Source organism: Cervus canadensis, chromosome 32 (assembly GCF_019320065.1).
Source record: "Cervus canadensis isolate Bull #8, Minnesota chromosome 32, ASM1932006v1, whole genome shotgun sequence".
In the NCBI taxonomy this organism is placed as follows: Eukaryota; Metazoa; Chordata; class Mammalia; order Artiodactyla; family Cervidae; genus Cervus; species Cervus canadensis.
Genome location: NC_057417.1, coordinates 27,706,863 through 27,731,365, shown reverse-complemented (window position 1 = coordinate 27,731,365; position 24,503 = coordinate 27,706,863). Strand labels below are relative to the sequence as shown.

The window sequence follows — 24,503 nt, the reverse complement described above, 5'->3', positions numbered from 1 at the left end:
TCCTGCCTTCCCAGGGCTTGAGACTCATGGTATCCTTTTATGGAGCAGAGAGGTGTGGAGTGACGGATTAGGGGTGGAGCCCAGGGTACCTATATCTGAGAAACGTCCCCACCCCGAGTGCTCCTGCCAGGCACTGGAAGCACAGCTGGTTCCAGAATGGCTTGTGCCCTGGCTGAAACCCTCATCCCTTACAAAACAGCACAGATGCCCCATCCAGCCAAGCCCAGCCTTCCTGTGGGGCTGCTCAGGGCCCAGGCGAGTGAGGCCATTTTGGGACATGCAACCTGCCCTTGTTCCCTATGGTCCTCTCTTGGGGTGACTCAGAACTTTGTATCGTGAGCCACACAGATATGACTGTTCCCACCTACTCTGGGAGCTTGAACAAGTTATTCCACCTGCGGGCCCAGTTTCTTCACTCTGAGATGTAAGTAGTAATACATATTTCATAGGTGACCATAGGTGACCCAGAACCTAGCACGTAGCTATTCAGTCACTATTTGAATGAATGAATGAATGGAAAGATGACTACAGTGGGCGAGGGGTCTGGAAACCCATCCTTGGCAACCTTATTTCCTCACATCTCACCTCGCTTGCTCTAGACATGCCAAAGTCTCTCTCATTTCTCAGCTCCATCCATAAATATATCCCACGTGCTCTCACGATCAGGCTGTGACTCCCTTCCAATCTGGAAGGTTGCCTGCCAACAGCCTCTGTGCCCAGACAGTCTCCCCCATGGCACCTGGCTTAGGAGCGACACATGACCTGGTTCTGGCCAAGGAAACAAGGAGGGAAAGTCTTCTGAGGGGCTGCACAGAGGGGGCTCCCCAGAGAAAGATCTTAGAGGACGTGGTCCCTCTATGACTCTGGATGTTGTCATGTCCGCTGGTGACGTGGGAACTCTTGTAGCCCTCATGTAGCCACGAGGAGAACTGGCCAGAGGACAAAGCCAGTAATGGTTCCTGACCCACTGGTCACACCATGCCAATTGCCCACCTGCTTCTGGACTTCTTTCCATGTGAGATAATGAAGATCCTCCTTTGTTAAGCCAGTTTGATTTAGGTTTGTTTTTTTCCCCACTCACAGCTAAATGTATCCAGCCTGATCTTCTCTCCAGCTCCTACCTGCAGATGCACCCAGCTCTGGGTTTTGTTCTGAGGACCCCAAGCTGAGCCAGGCTCTGTGCTTGCCCTGGGAAAGCTCATAGTTGTGAAGAGGGGCTGGCAGGTGATTAGATGGTTACAAGGTTGTGAGCAGAGGCTGAGAGTATCTGGAGAGGAACAAACTGACTGTCCTGGGCAGTTATAGAAGGGTTCTGGGAGATGGGTTTTGAAGGACGCCTAGGAGTTTTACAGACAGATGAAAAGAATGTCTTCCAGGCAGAGCTAACAAGGTCAATGAAGGGGTATAACTTTGCTTAGAGAACATTGGTGAGGCTCAAATTAGGCCCATTGAGGAGTGGTGAGCAGGGCTGAACACCTCACCCAGGAGTTGTTCCCAGGAGCATACACAGGAGTCTGTGTACACTGGGGAACCAATGAAAGTTTTACGCAATATGTACATCTTGGATTAGAAGAGCCTGGGTGTTCAGGAGAGACATGACCAAGATCTTGCCTGGGTGGGGATGGGGGGTGAAATGGGGTAACTGGTGAAAGAGGTGTTCTAGAGGCCCAACCTTGGGCCTTGGTGACTGCGGGAGAGAGTGAGGGTGGAAGGGGAGGGGAACGTGATGGCCGGACTCCTGGTATGTGAGGGAAGAGGGGTGGTTGTCTAAGTCTTAGAGGAGACAACTGTGGTAGCCAGTCTCCAGGACGGCCCCCAACAATCCTGTGCCCTGATAGTCATGCCATATGTAGTCCCCTTTCACACTGTATCAGGAGACTGACCGACGTGACCATTAGCATAGGCAGAAAGGATGATATGCCACTCCCAAAACTGGACTATAACAGCCATCATAACTTCTGCCTTACTCTCTCTTGCATCACCAGCTGTGAGGGAAAGCCAGACCTCTGGCACATTGGGTACTTTCAAGCAGCCTCATGAAGAGACCTATGTGCTATAGGAGGGGGCCTTCTGTCAACAGCCAGCAAGGCACTGGGCTCTCCTACCAACAGCCATGTCAGTGGGTAACCATGGAAACAGATCTTCCGGCCCCAGTCAAGCCTTCAGATGATGCCTTGGTTGTAACTTCAACAGAAGATTTGAGGGACTTCTCTGGTGGTCCATTAGTTAAGATTCTGCTTCCACCACAGGGGGCTTTTGATCCCTGGTTGAGGAACTAAGATCCCACATGCCATGTGACCAAAAAAAAAGAGAGAGAAGCCTTGAGCAGGACCTCCCCATGAAGTTGCTCCCAAATTTCTGACCCACAAAACCTGTGAGATGATAAATATTTGTTATTTTAAGCTACTCAATCTGGGAGTAATTTGTTATACAGCTATAGATAATACTGAGACCTAGATCATCAAGATCTTATTTTTGTACCTATCCTTCCCAGAGTGGGGGAAAATTATTATTATCACTGGGAAGGATGCCCCCCAGCCCACATGGCCCATGCCTTCATCCACCTCTCTTTATAGCTTACAGAGTGTTTTTACATAAGCAAACTTTTTTCACTGTCGCAACCAACCCCAGGAGGTGGTTATCATCCCATTTTACAGAGGAAGAAACTGAGGCCCCATGAGTTTGAGTGACTTGCTAAAGATTATATAGGTTGTCAGTGTAAAGCCTGGACCAGAACCAGGCTCTGAGTGGATCCACATCCCACCTGATGTCCATCAAAGAATGCTGCCCACCATCCAGTTCCACAAGGATCAAGTCATTAGCCACTACAGTTACTGACCTATATACCCTGAAAGGAATTTAAGACCAAGAACAGGACAAAGCACTCTGTGCTTTGAAAAAATAGGCCCCTTAAACAGTTAGATATATCTCAGGAAGAATTATAATAGACCCAGATTCTTGTACTTTCCCGTACATAGGAAAACACACACACACACACACACACACTAAAATCTTTAACTGAGATATCTGTACCTTGTACCTAGCAGTGACCTTCCACTGAGACAGATACTGGATTGCCTGTATTCCGCAGCCAAAATCATATATACATGTATCCTGGCTTCTCTATGCCAGAACGTCTTCAAAGTAGTACCCTCAGAGGTATTGAGAGACTGTTTCCCAGGCTACAGTCCTCAGGAAGGTCTCTGATTAAAAACTGAGACTTAGAACTCTTAGCCTGTGTGTTTTTGTTTGTTTCTCAGTCAACACTGAGTACACAGCAGGCCCTCAGCATAGCCTAGGGCCTGACTGGCCAAGTGCAAAGCCCAGAGAGCCCAGCCCAGGAGCCCATGCTGGGGGCTGCTGCCCCAGCCTCCCAGGACCTCTCTGGGCAGGTAGATCTATTAGTGGTGGCCCTGGCATTCACAGTGATCTTGGAAGGCCAGCCTGGGTCAGATGGCACCCCCTGTATTATTAAGTAGTTCTTCCCTGGTGGCTCAGATGGTAAAGAATCTGCCTGCAAGGAGGGAGACTCAGGTTCAATCCCTGGATTGGAAAGATCCCCTGGAGAAAGAAATGGCAACCCACTGCAGTATTCTTGCCTGGAGAATTCCGTGGACAGAGGAGCCTGGCGGGCTACAGTCCCTGGGGTTGCAAAGAGTCAGACACGACTGAGTGACTAACACTTCAAGGAACCCAGCTTCCTCTCCTTTCAGGTCCAGGCCCAGGAAGTCCTTGAGGTGAAGGATTAAGCTGCTGGTTCCATCCTTTGAGAAGCGCGTGTGCAATGAAGGAATCAGGGAGGGAGCCCAGAAACATCCTTAGTTGGGGCTGAAGGAAGTTGGCACAGCATCCCTTGCCTTGGCCTCGAGTTCCACTTTCCATCGCAGAGCCCTTTATGCTGCAGCAGGTGGGGGAGGGACCATGAAGAAAGAACCCTCAAGGGATTTATGCATCCACAGGGAGACAGGCAGACACCCAGCAGCTTGCAAGCAGGACAGGAGATGCTGTGGGTTGTACGAGGCCCCGGAGTGGGAGAAGCAGGGTGAATCCAAAACCAACCCACAGGCCAGTGCGGGGAGGGCTACTTGCCGGCCTCTGTCAGTGGACCCAAAGGTCCTGGTCTCAGCACTGCCCTTCTGGAAAGTCTGATCGATCGTTCTCAACAATCTCCACATACCCCACTGGCCCTCCCGGCATTGGCTGTTATTCACACCAGCCTTCTCACCAGCCTCACTCTTACTATTCTGCCGTGGGCTTCAAACAGATGTTTATACGAAGGGCTATGGGCACACCCAAGGAGGTAGTGACATGCTCTACCAGAGGGGTGGCGATCAGGGAAGGCTTCATGGAGGAGGCAGCTTTTGAGCTGAGGTGGCGGGATCTTTGGGAATTTGCCAGGATGAGAAAGGAATTCCAGGCAGGGAGTAAATTGCTATGGCCTGGGGGTGGATGGAGATACAAATGAGGCCATCCTGAAGGGCTTTGATGACCAAACTAAGAAGTCTGTGCTTTACCCTGAGGACATTCTTCTCTCATTTCACTCAAGGGCTTCCCAGGTGACTCAGTGGTAAAGAATCCACCTGCCAGTGCAGGAGATGCAGGTTAAATCCCTGGGTCGGGAAGATCCCCTGGAGGAGAAAATGGCAACCTGCTCCAGTATTTTTGCCTGGGAAATCGCATGGACAGAGGAGTCTGGAAGGCTATAGTCCATGGGGTCGCAAAGAGTAAGACATGACTTAGTGACTAAACAACACCAACACCTTACTTGACATCTCGGCGTCATTTGGCCTCTTTGTCCCCCTTTCTTCTCTTGCCTTCTGCAGCTAATTGCTCCCTGGCACTCCCTTCCTCAGCTCCTGCTCAGGGTCCTTAGTGAACTCCTCTTCCTCTACTTGGCCAGCCAGGGTCCTCTGTGTAAGGACCCCCCACAACTCAACCATGTTCCTTTCCCCCAGAGCATTTGTGTGGTTGGTAATTGGAAAGTCTGTCATTTGTGTGGCTGTGTGATTACTGGCTTTCTCTCCACCAGCCTATAAGCTGATCGTGTGCACCGTGCCTGGCACTTAGCAGACCCTTCATGAACATCTGTTGAGCGAGCTGATGAACGAAGGACAACGTGTGTGATGAGGGGGCGGGGAGGCACCAAAGGGATGTGAGCTGGGAAGAGCATGGTTTGTTTCCTTGTATTCTTGCCACTCTGTTGGCTCCTGATCAGAGGGCGCGGGAAGGAATGGGGGATGAGGCACTGGCAGGCTGGAGAGGGGAGACCAGAAAGGATGCTTTCAGGCCTCTGGTTCTTCCTCTGAGGACCCCAGACCATTCCAGGTGGGCCCCCAATGAAGCAAAAAGAAATCGAGAGATTCCAGGCTCTGCATTCTGCAGGTGTGTGTGCACAGATGTCTCTGACTCTGTGCGACACTATGGACTGAGCACCAAAGAATTGATGCTTTTGAACTGTGGTGTTGGAGAAGACTCTTGAGACTCTCCTGGACAGCAAGGAGATCAAACCAGTCCATCCTAAAGGAAATCAGTCCTGAATATTCATTGGAAGGACTGATGCTGAAGTTGAAGCTCCAATACTTTGGCCACCTGATGCAAAGAACTGACTCATTAGAAAAGACCCTGATGCTGGGAAAGATTGAAGGCAGGAGGAAAAGGGGATGAGATGGTTGGATGGCATCACGGACTTGATGGACGTGAGTTTGAGCAAGCTCTAGGAGTTAGTGATGGACAAGGAAGCCTGAAGTGCTGCAGTCCGTGGAGTCACAAAGAGTTGGACACAACTGAGCAACTGAACTGAACTGATGGACTGTAGCACACCAGGCTCCGCTGTCCATGGGATTTTCCAGGCAAGAATACTAGGTTGCCATTTCCTTCGCTGGGGGATCTTCCTGTGATTCCCACCTCATGTGTCTCATCTCTGGACACCTGGCTTTTTCCTTGTAAGAAGAAGATGCCAACACCCAGCCACCCTCTACCCAGCCAACTAGGGGCAAAGGCAGCAAAGAGAGGGCCAGCACAGTTTTTGAGTAAGCCTTCTTTCTGTGGACACAGCTCTGTCACTGCACCGACATCTGGTCCAGAATGCAACCCACCCTCCAGCCGTTGGCAGGAACATCCTCAGAGACCCAGCAATTCCCAGGAAAGCCCTGAACAAGGGACCAGAGCCTGGAGAAGGGTGATGTCAGGTAGCCGTGTTTGCTTCTGAGCAGGGATCCAGACCCTTGGAGAGGTAAGGTCTGCTCACAGCCCTGCCCCCATCACCCCCCACCCTCCCAGTGCCCTCAGGGAGGGACAGCCCCCTGCAAAGGATGAGACTTTGGTGCAGGGTGGTGAGGGAGGAGGAGAGACAACTTGGCTCTCAGTGTGGTTCTCACGGTAGGACATCGAGCACTGGGGAGAAATGCCCGTTATAAGGATGAGGCCCAGGTTGACTGTGATCTGCCCCCATACTGCCCAAATTCTCAGAGAGTTAATGGTCTTCACCACATTCAGCCTCCACAGCATCCCTCATCTGCTCACCTTGGTAACAGGATCACACCGTCTTCCAAAGCAGCCTGCTCATCCTCAGATGGGCCACGCTCCCTCCGTACTGGCTCCCGGGGCAACCTCTGCATTGGGCAGTATGACCTTCATTTTGCAGTTGAGTGACCTGAACTGGGAGGCCAAGGTCACACAGTAAAGCAGGCCAGCTGATGCCCATGCCGCTGCCCCTTCTCTCACACCAGGGAGCGGGCAGAACCCCTGTGGTCCTTCCCTCTCCGGGGCTCAGCCCTGCCTAGACAGCCCCCTCTTCCTCCTCTCCCAGCAGAAGACACACACACAAGCACGCACAAACACACTTCCAGCACTGAGGTTTGTCTGCAGGAGCAGACACCCTGGCATATCTTTCTGGTCCTGTACTGTCCTGTACTGGAAGCTGGCCCTTTGTCTTCCACTGTCTTGTGAGGAACCTTCTGGACTTTTTCCCCAGACTTCTCTTGTTTTCTGTGTCCCCCTCTGGGTGTAGCCCCATCTCTCTCAGGGGGAGCAGAGCTGGGCTCTCTCTGCAGAGGACATGTGAGACCACGAGGAGCCCGTGGACCACCTTGAGAGGCTCAGCAGGCTGGACACCAGCCAGGCCAGGCCTGCGTGTGGGCTCAGGAGTTGTGTCCCCAGCTGATGATGACATGCCTCGTGTCCCCTGCCCGACATTGCAGGGAGTGGACCCTGGAGGTACCCAGCAGGCTGGCGTAGAGGTCAGAACCCAGAGCCTCAGTATCTGCCTCTGGGCTCAAACCTTGCTTCTTAACTGTACTGCTTCCAGGCAACAGGGCTGATAGTCATTCCTACATCATAGGAGCATTATAGTAATTAAATGAGTTATCATATATATCCAGCAAATATTTGTTGAGTGCTTGCCTTCTAGGTGCTTGGACAGGGAGAAACAGAACTGTTCTGGGCACTAGTGAGGGATAACACTGTGGATGGAACCAAGGCTCTGATCTCACGGAACTTAATAATATAATTTTTTTTTTTTGCCAGGCCGTGCAGCCTTTGGGATCTTAGTCTCCAGCCAGGGATTGAACCCACGGTGTTGGTGGTGAAAGAACAGGGTCCTAATCACTGGAGAGCCAGGGAATTCCTTCATGGAACTTTACATATATGTTGGGGAGGGGTTGGGTGAGGAGGGGCTCCCGAGGGATAAAGGGGAGGGGAGCTCTTGGAGGGGGAGGGGGAGAGTGGACTCCATGCAGGAGAGGGGCTCATGAAGGAAACTGGCCCCCCACCCCACTCACATGCATGCACACACATGCACACAAAAACACACATGTGTACATGCACACACATGCCCGCATATGTGTGAGAGCTCTGAGAGGACCCAGGTCCATTCTGCCACCTCCAGCAGGCATTTTGGCCACCCTCTCTGCAAACCCCCTTCCTGGCCGTGAGCAGGTCAGGATCAGTGGGCTGCAGACCTGGGGGCTCAGTGAGACTGCTTCCACTGGCTAAGTTGCTTTCTTCCCAGAGCCCCAATATGTTCATCCATAAAATGGGAGTGAGTCCCGGCCTCCCAGGGGGAGGTGACAGGCTCAGGGACCCTGCAGGGCTATGGGGAAAAAAGAAGCCAGGTCTCACGTCCTCTGCCCTCACTCCGGCCTGGCTCCACCTTTCAGAACAGGTGAAGGGGGATGGGCCTGGCTCCTGAAGCCTGGGGAGAGCTGGAACTATTACCTAATGCCACCCAGAGCCTCCCAGGGTGAGCCAGAACCTGACCCGGCCAGACCTTAGTTCTCAGGGAAACTGACACTGTCCCAGGTGCAGAAGCCACCAGCAGGGCCTGGCACCCTTGGGAAGGGAGAGTTCCAGGGCCTGTAGGGAGATCCGGGTTCTTCCATCAGGACTTGGGACTGCAGCATGAAGGCTTAAGGCTAGACTCCAAGCAGAGAGTTTCACCCCGAACATTCCAGAGGGGCTGGCTGGACACCATGAGGGACCGACCGAGCCACACTGGCTGGAGAGGCCTGGGGGGAGGCCGACGCAGGGCAGGGCAGGGCAGGGCCTGGGCAGTTCTGTCGTGGGAGACAGTCTCTGGGGGGCAAGTGGGAGGCTGGCACGTGGGGTTTATGTCCACTCCCTGTGCAGCCTCGGGAAAGACTTCTTTCCTCTCAGGATCAGAGGATCTAAGGATCTTTTCAGCATGGTCATCGGAGCTCTGAGGCTGAACCAGGCCGGGGAAGGACCTTTCCCACTGGAGAGTATCTAATAGGCAGCGCCGCCCGCACCTTCAAGCTGATCCACCTGCTCCCACGTTGAACACACAGCGATGCATCTGCCGTACCCTCCCCGAGCGCCCGTACTCATACACTCTCAGCTGCTCCTCTTGCATCTGGGGGCTGGGGAGACGCGGGCTCAGGGCTGTCCCCACCCATCCCCACCGGCAGAGCCCTCAGGAAGGGAGAGCTGAAACACCCTCCTTTTCCCCATCCTCCCACTTCCCCAGAGGGGAAGAACTCGGGGCGGGTGGGATCTGGGGGCTGGGACACCTGGGTCCCACCCTTCCGATCCGGGAGTTTGGCTCTGTCCTGCTTCCCTGGTGCTGGCAGGTAACCCTTCCGTGCACCTGGAGTCCCGAGATTTCACAGAAGAGGGGCCACACCTGGGGGTGGAGCACAACAAAGAACAAACAGGAAGCTCAGGGGTTTTAGATTTCTTTTCCGCCAACCACAGGAATGTTCCTGATGGCTCTGCGGGGGGCGGCAGCGGTGGGGGCGAACCCGCCTATCACACAGAAACCCAGACAGCTGACTCACCCTTAGGCAGAGAGCTTGGGTACATGGAAGAACCAGCTCTGCCTGTCCTCCTCCAGCCCCAAGGGCCCCGGGGCAGGCGGGGGCAGCCCCAGGGGAGAAGCCTGGCTTCAGCTGCGTGAATTTGTGAGGCTCCCTCCAGACCCCTGCCTCCAGACCCCAGGTTTCCCGAGTAGGGAAACCCACCGTGGTCTCCACCACCCCCAGGATCCAGTCCGGACTCCTTAGGCTGGCCATGAGGGCCCTTCCCACCCTGGCTGCCATGGCCTCTCTGCATCCATCCCTCGGCGCTGGCCCTGTTGGCCCTTCTGCAGCACACTTTCCAGGCTGGCTGGACATCTTGTCCCGGGCTGCCCTCTCCTTCTGGAATGCCCTTCTCCACATTCTATTCTGGAGAGGCCTGCTCAGCCCTCCAGGCCAGGTTCGGGGATCGCCTCATCTGGGACACCTTCCCTGGGTCCCGCAGGGCTGGTTGATCCCTTGGTTGGGGTCTGCAGGGGTGAGCAGGGGTCTCTCCCAGAGCTGGGGTCCCCCAGGGAGCTTTCTGTCTCCCTCACCAGACTTCGACGAGAGTGGGCCTTGGTCATCTTTGTGGCCCAGCCCCTTGGATGAGGTCCAGATGTAGCAGATGCTCAGTAACTCTTTGATAAGGAAATGAGTGGATGAATGAGGGCAGGCACTGTGAGGGCTTGGGCTCCCAGGATCTCTGACCCTAGACCATGGACTCCCTGTGGGCCAGGTGGTCAGGTCATGGGGGCTCAGAGCACCAAGCCGTGAGTATGAGTGTGGCCTCCCAAACCCAGGCTGCCCACATACAGATTCCCAGGGGAACAAGCATTGACTGAGCACCTAACGTGTGTTTCACCCCCCGGCCATTCTCCCCCGTGCTCGGCCCTTCCCATCTGGCCCTTGCTCTGTCCTTCTCTCTACCTGGAATGCTCTTCATCCAGATCCTCTTATGACTGTTCCTTGGATTTCATCAGATCTCTGCAGAAAAGTCACCTCCTTCAGGAGGCCTTCAATGACTTAAGGTTCTCCCCTTTCTAGGCCTCATTGTCTTGTCTTAATGCTCTGTAAGGTCTTCCCTGATAGCTCAGTTGGTAAAGAATCTGACTGCAATGCAGGAGACCCTGGTTCAATTCCTGGGTTGGGAAGATCTGCTGGAAAAGGAATAGGCTACCCACTTCAGTATTCTTGTGATTCCCTGGTGGCTCAGAGGGTAAAGAGTCTGCCTGCAATGTGGGAGATCTGAGTTTGATCCTCTGGGTTGGGAAGATCCCCTGGAGAAGAAAATGGCAACCCACTCCAGTTTTCTTGCCTGGAAAATCCCATAGATGGAGGAAGAGCCTGGTAGGCTACAGTCCATAGGGTTGCAAAGAGTTGGACACGACTGATCGACTTCACTTTCACTTTCTTTCATTTTACTTTAATGCTCTGTACCATGCTATCACTAGCCCCTATTTTTCATTTATTCATCTTTTTGTTAATTGTCTTTCTCTTCCTCCCTGCCCCCGACACACTGACTGTTAGGCTCTTTAAATGTAGGCATTTGGCCACCTTGCTCTCTGCTGCATTCCCATAACTGGAATAGGGCCTCGAATAAAGTGGGTGTTCAGTAGATGTTCAGTGAATGAATGAACACAAGCCAGACAGTCCCCATTTTCACAGGGTTCAAGGTTCAATAGATAGGCACCTGCTTGGAGACTGGTGCGTTGGTGCACCAATTGCACTGCATTGGTGCAATTTGCCACCATTGATAAAAGTCTTTTCCCCACCCATGGAAGCTACAGTCACAGCATGACAGGTGCCTCTGTCCTTTACTGACGTCCCTGAAGGAAGGGATGGCTCTTTGCCCTTGACACTTGCGGGAAGGAAGCTCAGGTGAGGCTTGTGCTTTGCCCTTAGGTCAAACACTAGGAAAAAAGCATGATTATAATCCCTCTGTCTTTATTACCTGAGGCTTCCCAGGTGGCTCAGTGGTAAAGAATCCGCCCGCCAGTGCAGTAGACTTGGGTTCCATCTGTGGATTGGGAAGATCCCGTGGAGAAGGAATTGGCAACCCACTCCAGTATTCTTGCCTGGAAAATTACATGGACAGAGGATTCTGGCCGCCTACAGTCCATGGGATTGCAAAGAGTCAGATACGCCTTAGCAACTAAACAGCAGTAGCTTTATTACCTATGTAATTCTCCCTCTGGTGTCAGTGACTTGCCCAAGGCCAGGAGAGGCTGCTGGAGCCTTGAGCCCCCCTCTGCCTTCTGATCAGAGCTCCTTCCTGGGGCTACTCATTCCAGCCCTCCCTCCTCTCCCCGCTGGCCTGGGGAACCAGGTGAGGGGTAAGGTCTCTACCCTCCATCATCTGGGTTCTAGCACCATGTCTTCCCAAGGCCTCAGGCCATCTCTGCCTTGCGACCTCGTGGCCACAGAATCACAGTGCCCTACATGGCATATCCCCCGAGGCCCTGCCCGCAGACCACCTCCTTCTTCCAGCTACTGTCTCCAGCCGGGAGAGTTCAAAATGTCATTTCTCTTCTACTTCCCTCCCCCTTTTCCTTCCCACTGCATGAGTACGGGATGCCATGGAACTGACCACGTTGCAGGAGGAGAGACGGGGGTGGGGGCCCCCAGGTGCGGATAGAGGAGCCGGCTGTGGGGAGCTCCCCGGATTCTGGGTGGGGGTGGGGGGTAGCCATCTAGGGAGGTGACCTTGCCTATTTCCCAGGGCGGCTGTAACAGCGCACCCCAAACTGGGTGGCTTCAAACAACAGACACGGAGACTTCCCTGGTGGTGCAGTGGTTAAGAGGTCGCTTTCCAATGCAGGGGGTACAGGTTCCATCCCTGGTCTGGAAGCTAAGATCCCACAGGCCTCATGGCCAAAAAACCGAAACATAAGATAGAAACAAAATTATAACAAATTCAATAAGGACTTAAAAGTGAAAAAAAACCCCAGAGGTTTGTTCTTTCACAGTCCTGGAGGCCGGAAGTCTGAAATCAAGGCATCCAGGGGCCCCGTGCTGCCCTTGAGAGCTCTAGGGAAGAACACTTTCTTCCCTCTTTTCAGCTTCCATTCATTCCTAGCAGCCTTTGGTGCCCGTGGCTGGGAGGCACATCGACCCAGACCCTGCCTCCGTCATCACACAGCCGTCTTCTCCCTGTAGGATCTCTGTGTAGCTTCATCTTTATGGGGAAGCGAGCTGTTGAGTTTAGGCCCCACCTGACTCCCAAATGACTTCAACACGTCACATTCACGGGTACGGCTGGGGGGGGGGGGGCGGTGCGCTTAGGCCTTCAACATATTTGAGGGGACCCAACTGTAGGGTAAGGGAGTTAGAGAAGGCGAGGTTTGGAGAAAGAAGGAGACCGGCACTTTAGAGGAACAGATCACCTTTAATGAGGTGAGAAGAGGCAGCAGTCAGATAAGTGGGCTGAGGAGAGTAGGTCTGTATAGAAAACATATATATGCGGAGATACATTGTTTTGAGGGGGTCTGTTTCTCCTCAAGATTATTTTTCACTAGTTAGCTTTCAACAACTGGGGCAAGGAATTCCTGAGACCAGCTGGAGACTGGGGTCGGCTGGGAGCTGAACGTAATCAATCTTAATGTCCATTCCTTTCTTCGGGGGAGAAAGTTCTTTATTCTGAATAGAATGGTGGGGAGGACCTGGAAGGGAGCTCTAACTCCAGACTATTTTGAGCCATGTAGCTTTCCTTCACCAACAGAACCCACAACCCTGACCACAGAGAGCGCACGTCGGCATGGGAGGCCCCTGGGTAAGGGCCCAGATTTGTGAGTTCAGAATGTCGCGTCTGTGTTTTCACATGCCTGTGTTGGGGGTGTGTGGGTGTGTGTGGGTGTGTGTGGTTTGTGTCCCAACCGCCCCAAGCCCTGTCCCAGCATCACCTCTGTGGGTAACCCACCTGGTCCTTGGCTCCAGGGATGCTGTAGCCAGGCCCCCAGGAGGAGGAGCCCATCAAGGCAGTAGCCTTGGGGTGTTTAAGCAGACTCGGACAGGCCACCTTTCACGGGGGAGGAGCTCCAGGCTCAGAAGGAGCAAGATTCCGGGCGGCCAGGGACCTGGAGATGGTGTGGCAGCGCCGAGCTTGGGGGACTTGCCGCCTCTGGCTGTGGGCAGTTATCCAGGCCGAGATGCTCTGAGCAGAGCCCTGCGGGCACCCTGGGATGCAGGCCCGGGGAGGGGCCCTGCAGGTCTCAGGAGCCAACTCCATCCTCTTCCATCCCCTCGTTCCTCACTTGGGGGGAACCTCATCCTACAGGACTTTCCAACCCCACCCTGGGCCCTCCCGCACCCTTCCACCTGCGGGCGGGCAGACGCCTTCCGGCAGGGCAAGAGCACTGAACTCCGGGTGGGAGAGCTGTGTGCACACGCTTGGCCACTCACTTGCTGTGACTCGGGGTCAGGCTGGGCACCCAGCACTTCCAGCTCTTCCCGAGCTGCACACAGCCTCTGCCCTGCCTACCTCCCCGCCTCCCCATCTCTGCTCACACTGGTTAACTCCCCTCCGATGCCCTCCCCCGCCCCACCCCATCCTGGCCAGGTGGGCCCCCCTCGCCTCTGCACCTGGCTCTTCTCCCGCTCCACAGAACACGTCTCCCGCAACGGACTGAGCGCGCTGAAGGCTGGGCTCCTTCTTTTCCTTCTTCGTGTCCCCAGAGCCGAGCACAGGCCTGGAGCTCTAGTTGCTCGCAAAGCGCTTGTTAAATGAAGGAATGAACCAGCAGGCGTCTGAAGCAGCCAGGCCTCTCGGAGCTGGGCGTCCATGCCTCTCTCCCAGCCCTTATCTTGGGTCACATTTGTGCACAGAGCAGGATCCCCGGCCCCACCCCAGAGGGGGCCTCCTCGGAGGACCGATGCACACATCCTCTTTCTCCGGTAGTCCCAGCACCAGCCCCTGGGTAAGATTTCAGAGGCGGCCAAGGGGCTGTTTCTCTGCTGCCCCCTGCTGACGAAGAGGGGGAACTGGAGGACGTCTGGAAGCTTCTCTGGCTATCAGTGGTCCGCCCTGACCTGGGGATAGGACAGCGGTTTCTATCATGTGGGGGAACAATGGCCATCCCTTTGTCTGGTGGTCTGTCTTCTTCATTTGCCTAACAATAGCTGGAGGGCCTGGTTAGGGCTTTCCCCTTTCCCTCCCTCCAGAGCCACCCCCGCCCCCATGGAAGGATGTGTGGTCCGTGTCCGACTCACCCCCAGATCTCCAGGCTGGTCTGGGGGCCTCTTCTGATGCCTGAACAGCATCATTGAATTACAATTTTTCAATCGTCTACTCCCCCCACTCCCAGATTGAGCTCCCCCAGGGTGGGGTGTCCCAGTTCATTTACTTGGTCAACAGATCTTCACTGTGTGTCAGCCGGGGTTGGGGGTTTTCCGCCCTCATGGAGCTCACCTCTGTCTTGTCTCCAGGCCCAGCCCGAGGCTTGGCACACACGCACGGAAGCGGCTGCACGTGGATGATTCAACAGGCAAGTGGGGGAGGGCTTTGGGATCCCGTCTACAAATGCCCCCGCTCTGGTCCAGGCTGCCTGCTGCGGCCCAAGCAAAGCCCAGGGGAACAAACAGACGAAGAACCGATTTCAGAGCGGCGGTTGCAGCAGAGGTCCAAGGCTGGGCTGCTGTCGGCTGCTCTGCCAGACTCACCCCGCCTCCCTGGAAGCTGGTTCGGGAAACCAGTGGCAGAGGAGATGCTGGGACAGAGTGACCTCAGACGACCCTACAGCCCTGCTACTCGGTCGCCTGAGGGTCCTTGAGCCTGGCCATCCACGAGGCAGGCCGCCGGCCTCCACAGCTCTGGCCGATCCAAGCAGGAGGGCCAGATACGAAGGAGGCGATGGTAGCACACTGAAGGTAGTGGCCGCCTCACCTGCTTCTGGGCACAGGCCTGGGACTGGAGTCTGGAGTGGAGGGACTGTGACCAAGGGACACACAGCAGCCTGCCCTCACCGAGTGACCCTAGGGGAAAGGTGCCGGCGTGGTTGGAGATGTCAGGCTCCGAGACTGCAGGCAAGTCTCAGCCGCAGTCTGGACTCCTTGGCGGGTGAATCCTGTTCACAATCGGGCTTGGGAGCCACTCTCTGGCTTCATCCCCACTCCCCGGCCAGTGCAGGCCATTCACTGCCCTGGCCTTTGCTGCGGGTCTGTGGGTGTGTCTTACCCACCTCTGATTCCCAGGGCCTCTCCATAAAGCCAGCCCAAGGGGGCCATCCAGCTCCAGGAATGCATGAAGGCCACATGTTACGGTGTTGGTGAGGACACCCGCACCAGAAGTGTTTCCTCAACGTGAGCCCACCATGAGTCCAGCCGACAGCTGATCAGAAGCTGTGAGCTCCGCCGGCCCAACCAGGTGCCCATTGGCTCCATCACTTTCTGTCCTGTCCTGCCCTGCCTGGAGGGGTTGGGGCGGGGAGCTGATCCCTGCAAACTACACTTTCTGGGCTCACTTGCCAACAGCTTCCGGGTTAATTTAGCCCACGGGAGCTCCTGCTGGGAGATCATTAGACAGGCAGAGAGGGCGGGGCTCTCCTCCCCGCCTCTTGCTTCTGACAGCGTCGCCGCCGGTGCCCACGTCTCTCCTCTGTGTAAAGTCCCGCCAGGCAGCCCTTTTCATGGTGACCCAGCCTGGAGCGCGGGGACCGCCACAGTGGCTCCCTGCTGTCCACCCATCTCAGGGTCGCCAAACCTTCCCGTTTGCCCTCTCAGCTCTCCAGGGAGCCACGTATCTCCCGCCCCATTTCATATCCCCACTGGGGAGTTGTCTGCCCGACTGGACCTGGCTGTGGTTCTCTTTGCTGTCCTCTGTATTCCCTGATCATAAAGACACAGCACGCCAGGGGCAGGTTGGAGGCAGTTTCTTTATACAAATGTAACCAACGCAACGGACCGTCAGCATCCGGCTGGGGCGCACGCAGGCCCGTCTCACCAGCCCTGGGGCAGAAGTCTGGGTGGTGGGGGCGTCACTGCACAGGCCCTGGGACCGGCCAGCACACCAACAGGGCGCTCCCGAGGGCACACACGGACGCACGGACACACAGACACGGGGTAACCAAGGGAGCTGTGCGCAAGGACAGGAAGGAACCGAGAGCTGGGGGGAGCCACTGGCAACCGATCCCCCTGCTCCGGGGCTTCTTTGTCGGGGGGAAGTGGGTGGGAGGGGCCTGGGCCTGAAGCCAAGCGCCCCCAGCTGTGCCACGAGAGCCACGCGTCCTCACTGGGCGCCCTGCTTTCTGCATCTGGGAAGTGGGGACCACTGTACTTCACGAAGCTGTCATGAGGATAAAGGAGACTGAACAGGAACACATATCAAAATACTCAACACAGAGCGTGGCACATAGAGGTGTCCAATAAATAACTTCGTGTCAAGAAAATCTCAGCTCAGAGAGGCCCTTTTTGAGAAGGCCAAGAGGGGAGACCGCGTCCCTGGAAACACTCAGGGCATCAGGACCCTTGAGCACTCCTTGGAGCCTGTGGCGGCTGGAGTGGCCAGGGCCCCGGAATACACGGTGCCAGGGCAGTTGAGGGGGGCGGGGGGCTGGACTCCCAGGGAGGCACCCGCAGAAGCTGGGTAGACACCAGAGGAGTTGGGGGTTGTGCCAAAATGATTCTGCACGTAGCACAGGCCGGAGGCAGGCTGGTACGGAGGCAGGCTGGGCATGTGCCCAGGAGCACACGATGGCCAGGAGGCCAGTTTCTGGCCACTGGCGTGCTGCATCTGGGCGGCAGGGTGGTTCGGGGTCAGGTGAGGGTGGCCACTCTGTGTGGGGTAGGAGCCGGGCACAGGGTTCGGCCTGGAAAGGAACAAGAGAGAAGACGCGTGCTGAGCTAGTCATGCCGGGGAACACAGCACCCAGACTGGATCTGCAGGAGAAAAGGCTGGGCTCGCTGCACTGCCTTCTATTACAACATGCTGTGGACGGGTTTCCTGTAACCAGCTGTAAGAGTGCCACACGGGGAGAAAGAGTCATCTCAAATGAACAGAAAACAGATGCCCAGAGCGGGCAGGGCCTACTCACGGCCCTGCAGTAAGCCAGCAGGATGAGGGGCGGTCGGGCCCATGCCTAAGTCCCCTTGAGGTATAAGGGCAGTCTGCAAGTCAGATGGACTTGGGGATGGGATCACAGTAGTTCGTGTCTTCCGTGGCTGGCCGAGCGATCAACCAAAGAGAACGGGTCCACTTCTGTGGGAGGTCGGAGGGGAGGGCTCCAACGGGGTAACACAGGGCTCGGGCCCAGGCCTTGTCTGCTGGCAGATGGTCTACCCATGACGGCAGGAAAGAAGGCTTATAGCTCAAAGTCCTGGCAGGCAGGAACGGATGTGATAGATGCGGGGAGCTGTCTGTGCCGAGGTCAAAGACCCCACCACAGACACAGGTGGCTGGGGCCATGAAGGGGGACATCTTCTAAGGGATTTAGCCTGTGACCTTTTGCAGAGATTTCTCAATACGAAGAACAAATGTCAACACCACTGACACCTGTGTTAGGTAACGATTAAACCTTGATACATTTCAGTCCAAACCTAAGCTTATAAATCAACTGAAGTACAGACACAGACACTTAGCAGCAATTCCGGAATTTTAAAAATGCAGAGGCTCTGGCCTATAAGAAGCTTGATAAGAGCCTCCAAGGGAGACAAAGCTGTCCAGGCAGCCAGGACTGATGCCAAAACCAACACATGCATCAGCACTGCCCGTGTCCTGTTGTTGGGTCATCAGAAATATCATGTCTGTTCTGGGTGCCTGCAACAGGCCAGGGTGACATGGGCTGGGACACTATGCCGTGTGGGTCACCATATCCCCAGCCAGGTCTGCACGTTATGGGGAAGCAGGATCACTGGGCACCACGGGTGTCACAGTTAAAGAGAAGTGAGTGTGATCCAGCGTGCAAGACCGTCCTCACTGGGGGCTGCCTCGTAGAGCGAGGCCCCAGCCGCCAGGGGTCAACATCGTCAGCTGTCTTAGAGGGGCTTCCTTCTTGAAACGTGGCTGAGGAGTTTGCAAATGAGGACTCCTAAGTTCTCTCTGAACTGAACTAAGTTCTCTCTGAACTGAACTTAGAACTGAAGCTCTCTCTAGATTCTGTGAGAACAGCAATTAAGAACCAAAAAGCTATACAATACAGCTAATTGTAAATGTAAACACCTCCCACCCACTGTTGTTGCTATTCAGTCGCTCAGTCGTGTCCGACTCTTTGCGACCCCACGGACTGCAGCACACCAGGCCTCCCTGTCCTTCACCACCTCCCGGAGCTTGCTCAAACTCTTGTCCATTGAGTTGGGAATGCCATCCAACCATCTTATGATCTGTCGTCTCCTTTTCCTCCTGCCCTTGCTCTTTCCCAGCATCAGGGTCCTTCCAAAAAGCTAAAATACAGCTAATTCTAAACGTCAACACCTCCAACTCACTGATACTCCAGAATTACTTGCCTGAAATAAAATGAGTGAGTGTGCATTTCTATTTTTCCTGGTACCCGTCCTTGCCTTTAAGAAATGGTCAGAGCTGGGACTTCCCTGGCAAGGTCCAGTGGTTAGGACTTGGCACTCTCACTGAGGGAGCCCCGAGTTTGATCCCTGGTGGGGGGTTAAGATCCAACAAGCCACACAGCATGGCCAAAAAAAAAAAGAGAAAAGAAAATGGTCAGAGGGCTTTGAGCCGCCGAAGGCTGAGAGTCCACCTCTTAAAATAAACTACAAGGAATAGCTCCTGATTCAACCGAGATCCTGCCTCCAGGCCAGTGTGGGGGACAAGATGGACTCCACAGTTGGCTCAAGGCAGAAACCAGCCACTGACAAAGCATCTTGACTTTGCAGTGAACCCTTTCTCTGGGAGAGAAACCTCCATTGTGAACTCTCAGCATCGGCAAAAACCAGTGAAGGCCACCTGAGGCCGGCAGCGTGTGTGCCGGAGTGACAGGAAGTGAGCAGGAGCCAGAAGCAGGAGCCCCGGGCTCTAGATTGGGCACTTCTGACTCTGTGTTACCTGGAGAAAGACGTTTGTCCCCTTTGGGCCTCCTCTCTGACAGGAGGGAGTGAGGCTACGTGACAGCTCCATTGAGAGTTAACACACCTGGATTGGAAAACAGTGAATAAACTTCGCCTTCTCCTGCCAGGTGGCCAAGAACACCCTGAGCTTCGGGCCATGCCACCTCCTAAGCCTGCCAGTCAGCCGTGTGGATCACACTTCTTGCCAGTGTCGCCTGCCAGAGCCCAGTCCCAGCCACACAGAGCGCTTGTCAGTGCTGAGGGCTGGTGATGCCCTCCCGCAAGGCCCTCAGGATTATGTGCAAGGGCTTTGAACGCCTCCCATCTAATGCCCTTCCTGCTTGGTCCCCACTTTAGAAGCAGCTGGGCAGAATCCAGGGCACTCAGGAGAAATCTGTGCACAGGTTTTGCTGGGTAGGCCCAAGCGACCCACACCCTCTTCCCTATTCCCCAGGACACTGAAAACCAGTCACACCCTCTACAGCAGAGGACCCCAACCTCTGGGATCTGATGATCTGAGGTGGATCTGAGAGTAAAAATAAAAGTGCACAAAAAATGTAATCACTTGAAATACCCTGAAACAACCATCCCCCACTGCCCCCCCCCAATCCCATTCCTGGTTCGTGGAAAAACTGTCCTCCACGAAACTGGTGCCAAAAAGGCTTGGGGCAGCGCTTTTATAGGCCCTGGAGCTGCTCCAGGAATAAGGCAAGCACTGCGTTCTGGAACTTACTTCCGGCTTTGGGCTGCCCTCCTTTCGGCTGAAGAGCCGGAGATGTACTTGAACATCGAAATCCTCCTCATCAGGCTGAAGGGGAACTTCTGGTCGAGCTTCATTGCGACTTGCTCTGGGACGTCAAAGGAGAAGCAGTAGGTGAAGCCGTCTGGGGTCAGCATATTAAGGAGAAGTGGAGACAGCTAAAGGGAGGGGGGCTACGTGCTGCCCCAGGACACAGGAGCCCATGCTGACTCCACGGGGGGCCTGGGTTTATTCCACCATCATCTCTGGACTGCAGTTTCAAGCTCAGGGGAAACCAAGAGTTGGAGTTTCTAGCCTCTGTACCTCAGAGGGAACACAACGCAGCAATAGGAGAGGCAGGCAGGTGCTAACATCTCACCTTCCCCAGGACACACCCATCCTCTCTCCTGGGCCTCTCGAGCCCCTGTAATCACTGTCAGAAGCCAGCGCGCACCTCTGTTTCTCTAAGTGGGATGAAGCAGGCGGCCAGTCTAATACCCTCTGGGAGGTCTGACATCTTGTCCTTTGTCCCAGGTAGAAGGAACCTTGCCTCGATGTGACCAAGTGAGCTTCCCGTGGGCCTCTGTGGCAGCCGGTCCCCCACACCGTCACCAGCTCCCAGAGATGTGAGGGCACCCTGGTTGTCCGACCTGCGTCAGCCCGTCACTGCCGAGACGGCCAAAAAGAGTCAGCCTAATTGCCAGGAATGTAAGGCTTATTCTAAGTTTTTAACCACTCATATGTTCAAAGCCTACCTTAAAAAAAAATTTTTTTTTTCTCTTCTGAGAAAAAGACTAAGCCAAACAAAAACAAAGAAACCTGTTTCCTGGGAATACCTTTCATGGAACATCTCTAGCTCATGGGTATTTCAGGATCCTCCAATAACAAAAAATTGGCCAAATGGGTTTATACCTTGGAAAAAACCAAATCAGAGTATTTCATTAAATGGTAGTGCTGAGCCGGAGAAGGCAATGGCAGCCCACTCCAGTACTCTTGCTTGGAAAACCCCATGGATGGAGGAGCCTGGTAGGTTGCAGTCCATGGGGTCGTGAAGAGTCGGACACGACTGAGCAGCTTCACTTTCACTTTCATGCACTGGAAAAGGAAATGGCAACCTACTCCAGTGTTCTTGCCTGGAGAACCCCAGGGATGGCGAAGCCTGGTAGGCTGCCGTCTATGGGGTCGCACAGAGTCGGACACGACTGAAGCGACTTAGCAGCAGCAGCAGCTAAGCCATTGTATGGAAAGAGGTAGGGAGATCTCTCCCAGAAGAGAAAACTCTGGTGTAAAGAAGGGAAGTGGCCTGAGGCCACATGGTTTTCAAATCTGAAGCTGGCACACAGAATACCTACGTGTGAGCTCTATCTGCCTGAACCCCCCGCCCTGACCCCCAGGACCTACTACAGCGTGGTTCACCCTCTGGCATGTCATCATTACAACAGCTCTCTAGGAAGGATACATGCTAGCCCTATTCCCAGGCCACAGACGTTACTGAGGAAAGAGGTCTGGGGAATGAGCCAGGAGGCACAGAGCAGGAGCCAGGGCACCAGCAGTGAGGGCACAACCATGCCGAACACCAGGGCCCGCCGCATCCGAGAGCGGACGCAGTTGACTCCCAGCATGGCGAAAGCCACGGGGGTGAAACCGCGGGCGTCCTCCACCTCCCCGAGCTTTGACAGCGATGACACGGCTTCAAACGACAGGAAGATGATGGCGCAGATGACGGCGAAGACCACGGTGAAGAAGCAGTGGCGGACGGTGCCCACGGTTCTCTCAAAATTGCCAGCAAAGCGCCAGATGACGATGGCACCGCAGAGCAAGGAGACAGGATTCTCGTAGACAAAGATGTAGGTCACCAGCCTGTAAACTGCAGGGGGAACCGAGTTAGAGGCCCGATGGTGGCTTGCTCCAAGAAGGGAAAAGCCAGGTTACAACCCACCTAGGAAAACGGGGAGCAGCTGGCTCTCGTTGCCAGGGAAAATCAGCCCGGAGCCAGCGGGATAAGCAGAGGGGAGCAACAGCGAAGGACCCAGGACTCTAAGTAGAGGCGGGGATGTCTAATCTTTGCTCTTTCCCAGACCTGGAGCAAGTCTTATCTGTGACTGGCTTCCACGTGGGGGAAGAAAAATAACACTTTTTAGCATGGGATGGTCTCTTATCATTTGTAATGTGCTTTATAATCCTCTTTGAGGCTTTAATACTGACCTATCTCACCGGGCAGTTTGAGGGTTAATTAATTGTAACAGCTTCAGGTGGATTGAGTGGGTGTCACTTAACACTCTTTGTGCCCGTCTCCTCGGCTGTAATCCTGACCTCTCCTTCCATAGTGGCTGTTCAGAGGAAGAAAAAAGGGACCATGAATTATTGTGCACCTGTAAAGATGAGAAAACTATCACTAAGAATGTAGATACAGAACTCAGAAGTCTTTCTTGCAAGTGCTTATCCAGTCTTAGAGGTAGAGTGATGTTTGATATGCAATAAGATAGCAAAGAATCTTTTATTTTTCTAAAAGCAGTCCTCGCTTCTGTATTTTTACATCCCTGCAGGCAAAAACACTAAACTGAAGGAGGGGGGTGATCAGTGAAGTGGCAGGAACATTGGATTTGGAAGTCTAAAGGTCTTGGCTCTGTCACATCTAGACTGGCTGAGTTCAGTCCAGATACAGGGCCCTGTCGGCTTCAGTGGTTCTTATCGTAAAATAAAATGGATATACTTGAGGCCCTCAAAGGTCTCTTACGTGTCTAATACTCACATTGTCCATGAATCCCACACTCAAGGGAAGCCGCAAAGTAAAGGAAAAAAAAAAAGGGAGCTCAGTTTAGGCTGGCATTTTGTATCTGTCTCTGAAGACAGACGTGCTATGTGATCCAGGGTGAGGGTGAGGGGGACCACTTTTAGATTTGAGCAGGGAGGCAGGCTAAGAACCATATACCTCAGTCAGGCCATCTCGGTAAGGCTTCGTTATCTGAAGAGTACCATCATTACTTGTTGAGTACTTCCAACACTGAAATCCCAAGGGTACATGTGAAGATTCTAGAAGCAATTCTATATAATTGGGGGATTAGAAAGCCCAAGGTTCCAGTTCCAAAATGTCAAACGATGCAAAGAACAATCTGGGTTCCTGTGTCAATTGTATGACTCAATAGCTCTGTGAGTCTTCGCATTAAGCCTCAGTTTCAGCTAAAGAATGGACAACAATAAAGCTCATGGGCAATAAAGCCTACAGTAATAATACGTCATGGGATCACCGTGAGAATTAAAAGAGATTAATGCATGTGCAAGTCCTTTGCAAAACAACAAAAGTCATACAAATCTCTCATTTTCCTCCCCAAAAAAGAATGGGGAAGAAACAGAGGCTAAGAACATCTTTTATGAGCAGATATTTATACTTAATTGGTCTGCAAAATCTCTCCATCTCCCTGAGAAAACCAACACCTCTCCCAAAAGTACAAGACACCCCGCTCTCTCTATAAGCTGGGAATCGGAGTCAGGATTAAGATAAAAACGAAGATGCAGAAGAAATTCTAAACCCCAGGAGGCCAGGATGCTTACAGAGGTGGCCACAGATACAGCTCAAGTGTCTTGAGAAGGTGGAAAAAAAAAAATTTTTTTTTTTGTTTCCAGTAGGGGGTTGGGCCCTTAAAGCAGACGTCGGTGTGAATGTGACAAGGGAGAGAAAAATCCTCCTCGGCGAGCAAGCAGGGGTGAATGAAGCCATTGCTACGAATGGATATGGGAGCCTTGACCAGTACGATGGCGACAGGGACGGGAACACATCTGGGTAGGGAAGGGTTACAGGGATGACCAAGATGGGGCTCTGCACAAAGACGTGGAATATGGGGCTGGTCCTCCAGGTGGGGAGAATGAGGCGGACGGAGATGGGGTGGCGTGGGTTCTGGGAGGCCGGAGCCCAGGGCCTGGCGAGATCGGAGGAAAAAGGACTGGCACCCGGGACCCGGCCCCGCCCTGCTCACCTTGCCAGTTGCGCAGGGCCTCGGATCGCAGCGAGAGACCCGAGGGCGCCAGGGGCTGCTGCAGCAGGAACAGACGGGGCCCGGATACCAGCAGCGAGAGCAGCGCGGTGAAGAAGGTGGCGGATGGCACCTCGGGCCACAAGGACCAGCTCCGGTACCCCGGCTCCGAGACCGCCATGGCCGCCAAGACTCCCGCTCACCTACGCAGCTCTGGCTGGTCCTCGGCTCCTTCCGCCTCCCTGCGGCTGTCACCCTTGGCAACAGCGGAGATGGTGGCCGGAAGCCCCGCCTCCCAGAGGCCCCACCCCGTGCGGAGTTACCCAATCCGGTAACTCGCGCTGGCACGCCTCCCACGAGCGTAGGCCGGAAGGAGTCCAGCCTGTGATCGCTGGCTGCAGCATCCTCGGGACCGGCTAGGAGTCGGGAGCCGCTTGGGGGGCTCCGGGCGGGGCGGCTCGAATTTTGGATTTCATCATCTCAGCTCTAGCTACCTAATGAGTATTGTGCCTT

General features: G+C 54.4%; 1 protein-coding gene across 4 annotated transcripts; it reads right to left on the bottom strand.

The window, feature by feature from the left end:
* Nucleotides 1-16,140: 16,140 nt before the first annotated feature.
* RHBDD2 (rhomboid domain containing 2) lies at nt 16,141-24,263 on the bottom strand. 4 transcript variants are annotated; one of them, XM_043456048.1, is made up of 6 exons: nt 23,994-24,134; nt 22,225-22,349; nt 21,959-22,121; nt 21,479-21,886; nt 20,014-20,164; nt 16,141-17,092 (listed from the first exon to the last, which is right to left on the bottom strand). In XM_043456048.1, the coding sequence occupies exons 4-6, from the start codon at nt 21,639-21,641 to the stop codon at nt 16,735-16,737; spliced, it is 672 nt and encodes a 223-aa protein (XP_043311983.1). In that variant the 5' UTR covers nt 21,642-21,886; nt 21,959-22,121; nt 22,225-22,349; nt 23,994-24,134; the 3' UTR covers nt 16,141-16,734. The 4 variants fall into 4 exon arrangements, with proteins under 4 accessions (XP_043311983.1, XP_043311985.1, XP_043311984.1 ...); XM_043456050.1 differs by lacking the exon at nt 21,959-22,121; XM_043456049.1 differs by lacking the exon at nt 23,994-24,134 and having other exon boundaries at nt 21,959-22,125; nt 22,225-22,351.
* Between the last annotated feature and the right edge of the window lie 240 nt (nt 24,264-24,503).

Bases quoted from the DNA above. Each gene is read 5' to 3' on its own strand.
- RHBDD2 (XM_043456047.1), bottom strand. From the start codon at position 24,171: ATGGCGGTCTCGGAGCCGGGGTACCGGAGCTGGTCCTTGTGGCCCGAG. The intron at 21,887-23,993 runs GTGAGCAGGGCG...TTCCCCCTGCAG, and splicing joins GGCCCTGCGCAACTGGCAAG to TTTACAGGCTGGTGACCTAC. The intron at 17,093-20,013 runs GTAAGTTCCAGA...GTTCCTTTCCAG, and splicing joins AGGGCAGCCCAAAGCCGGAA to GCCGAACCCTGTGCCCGGCT.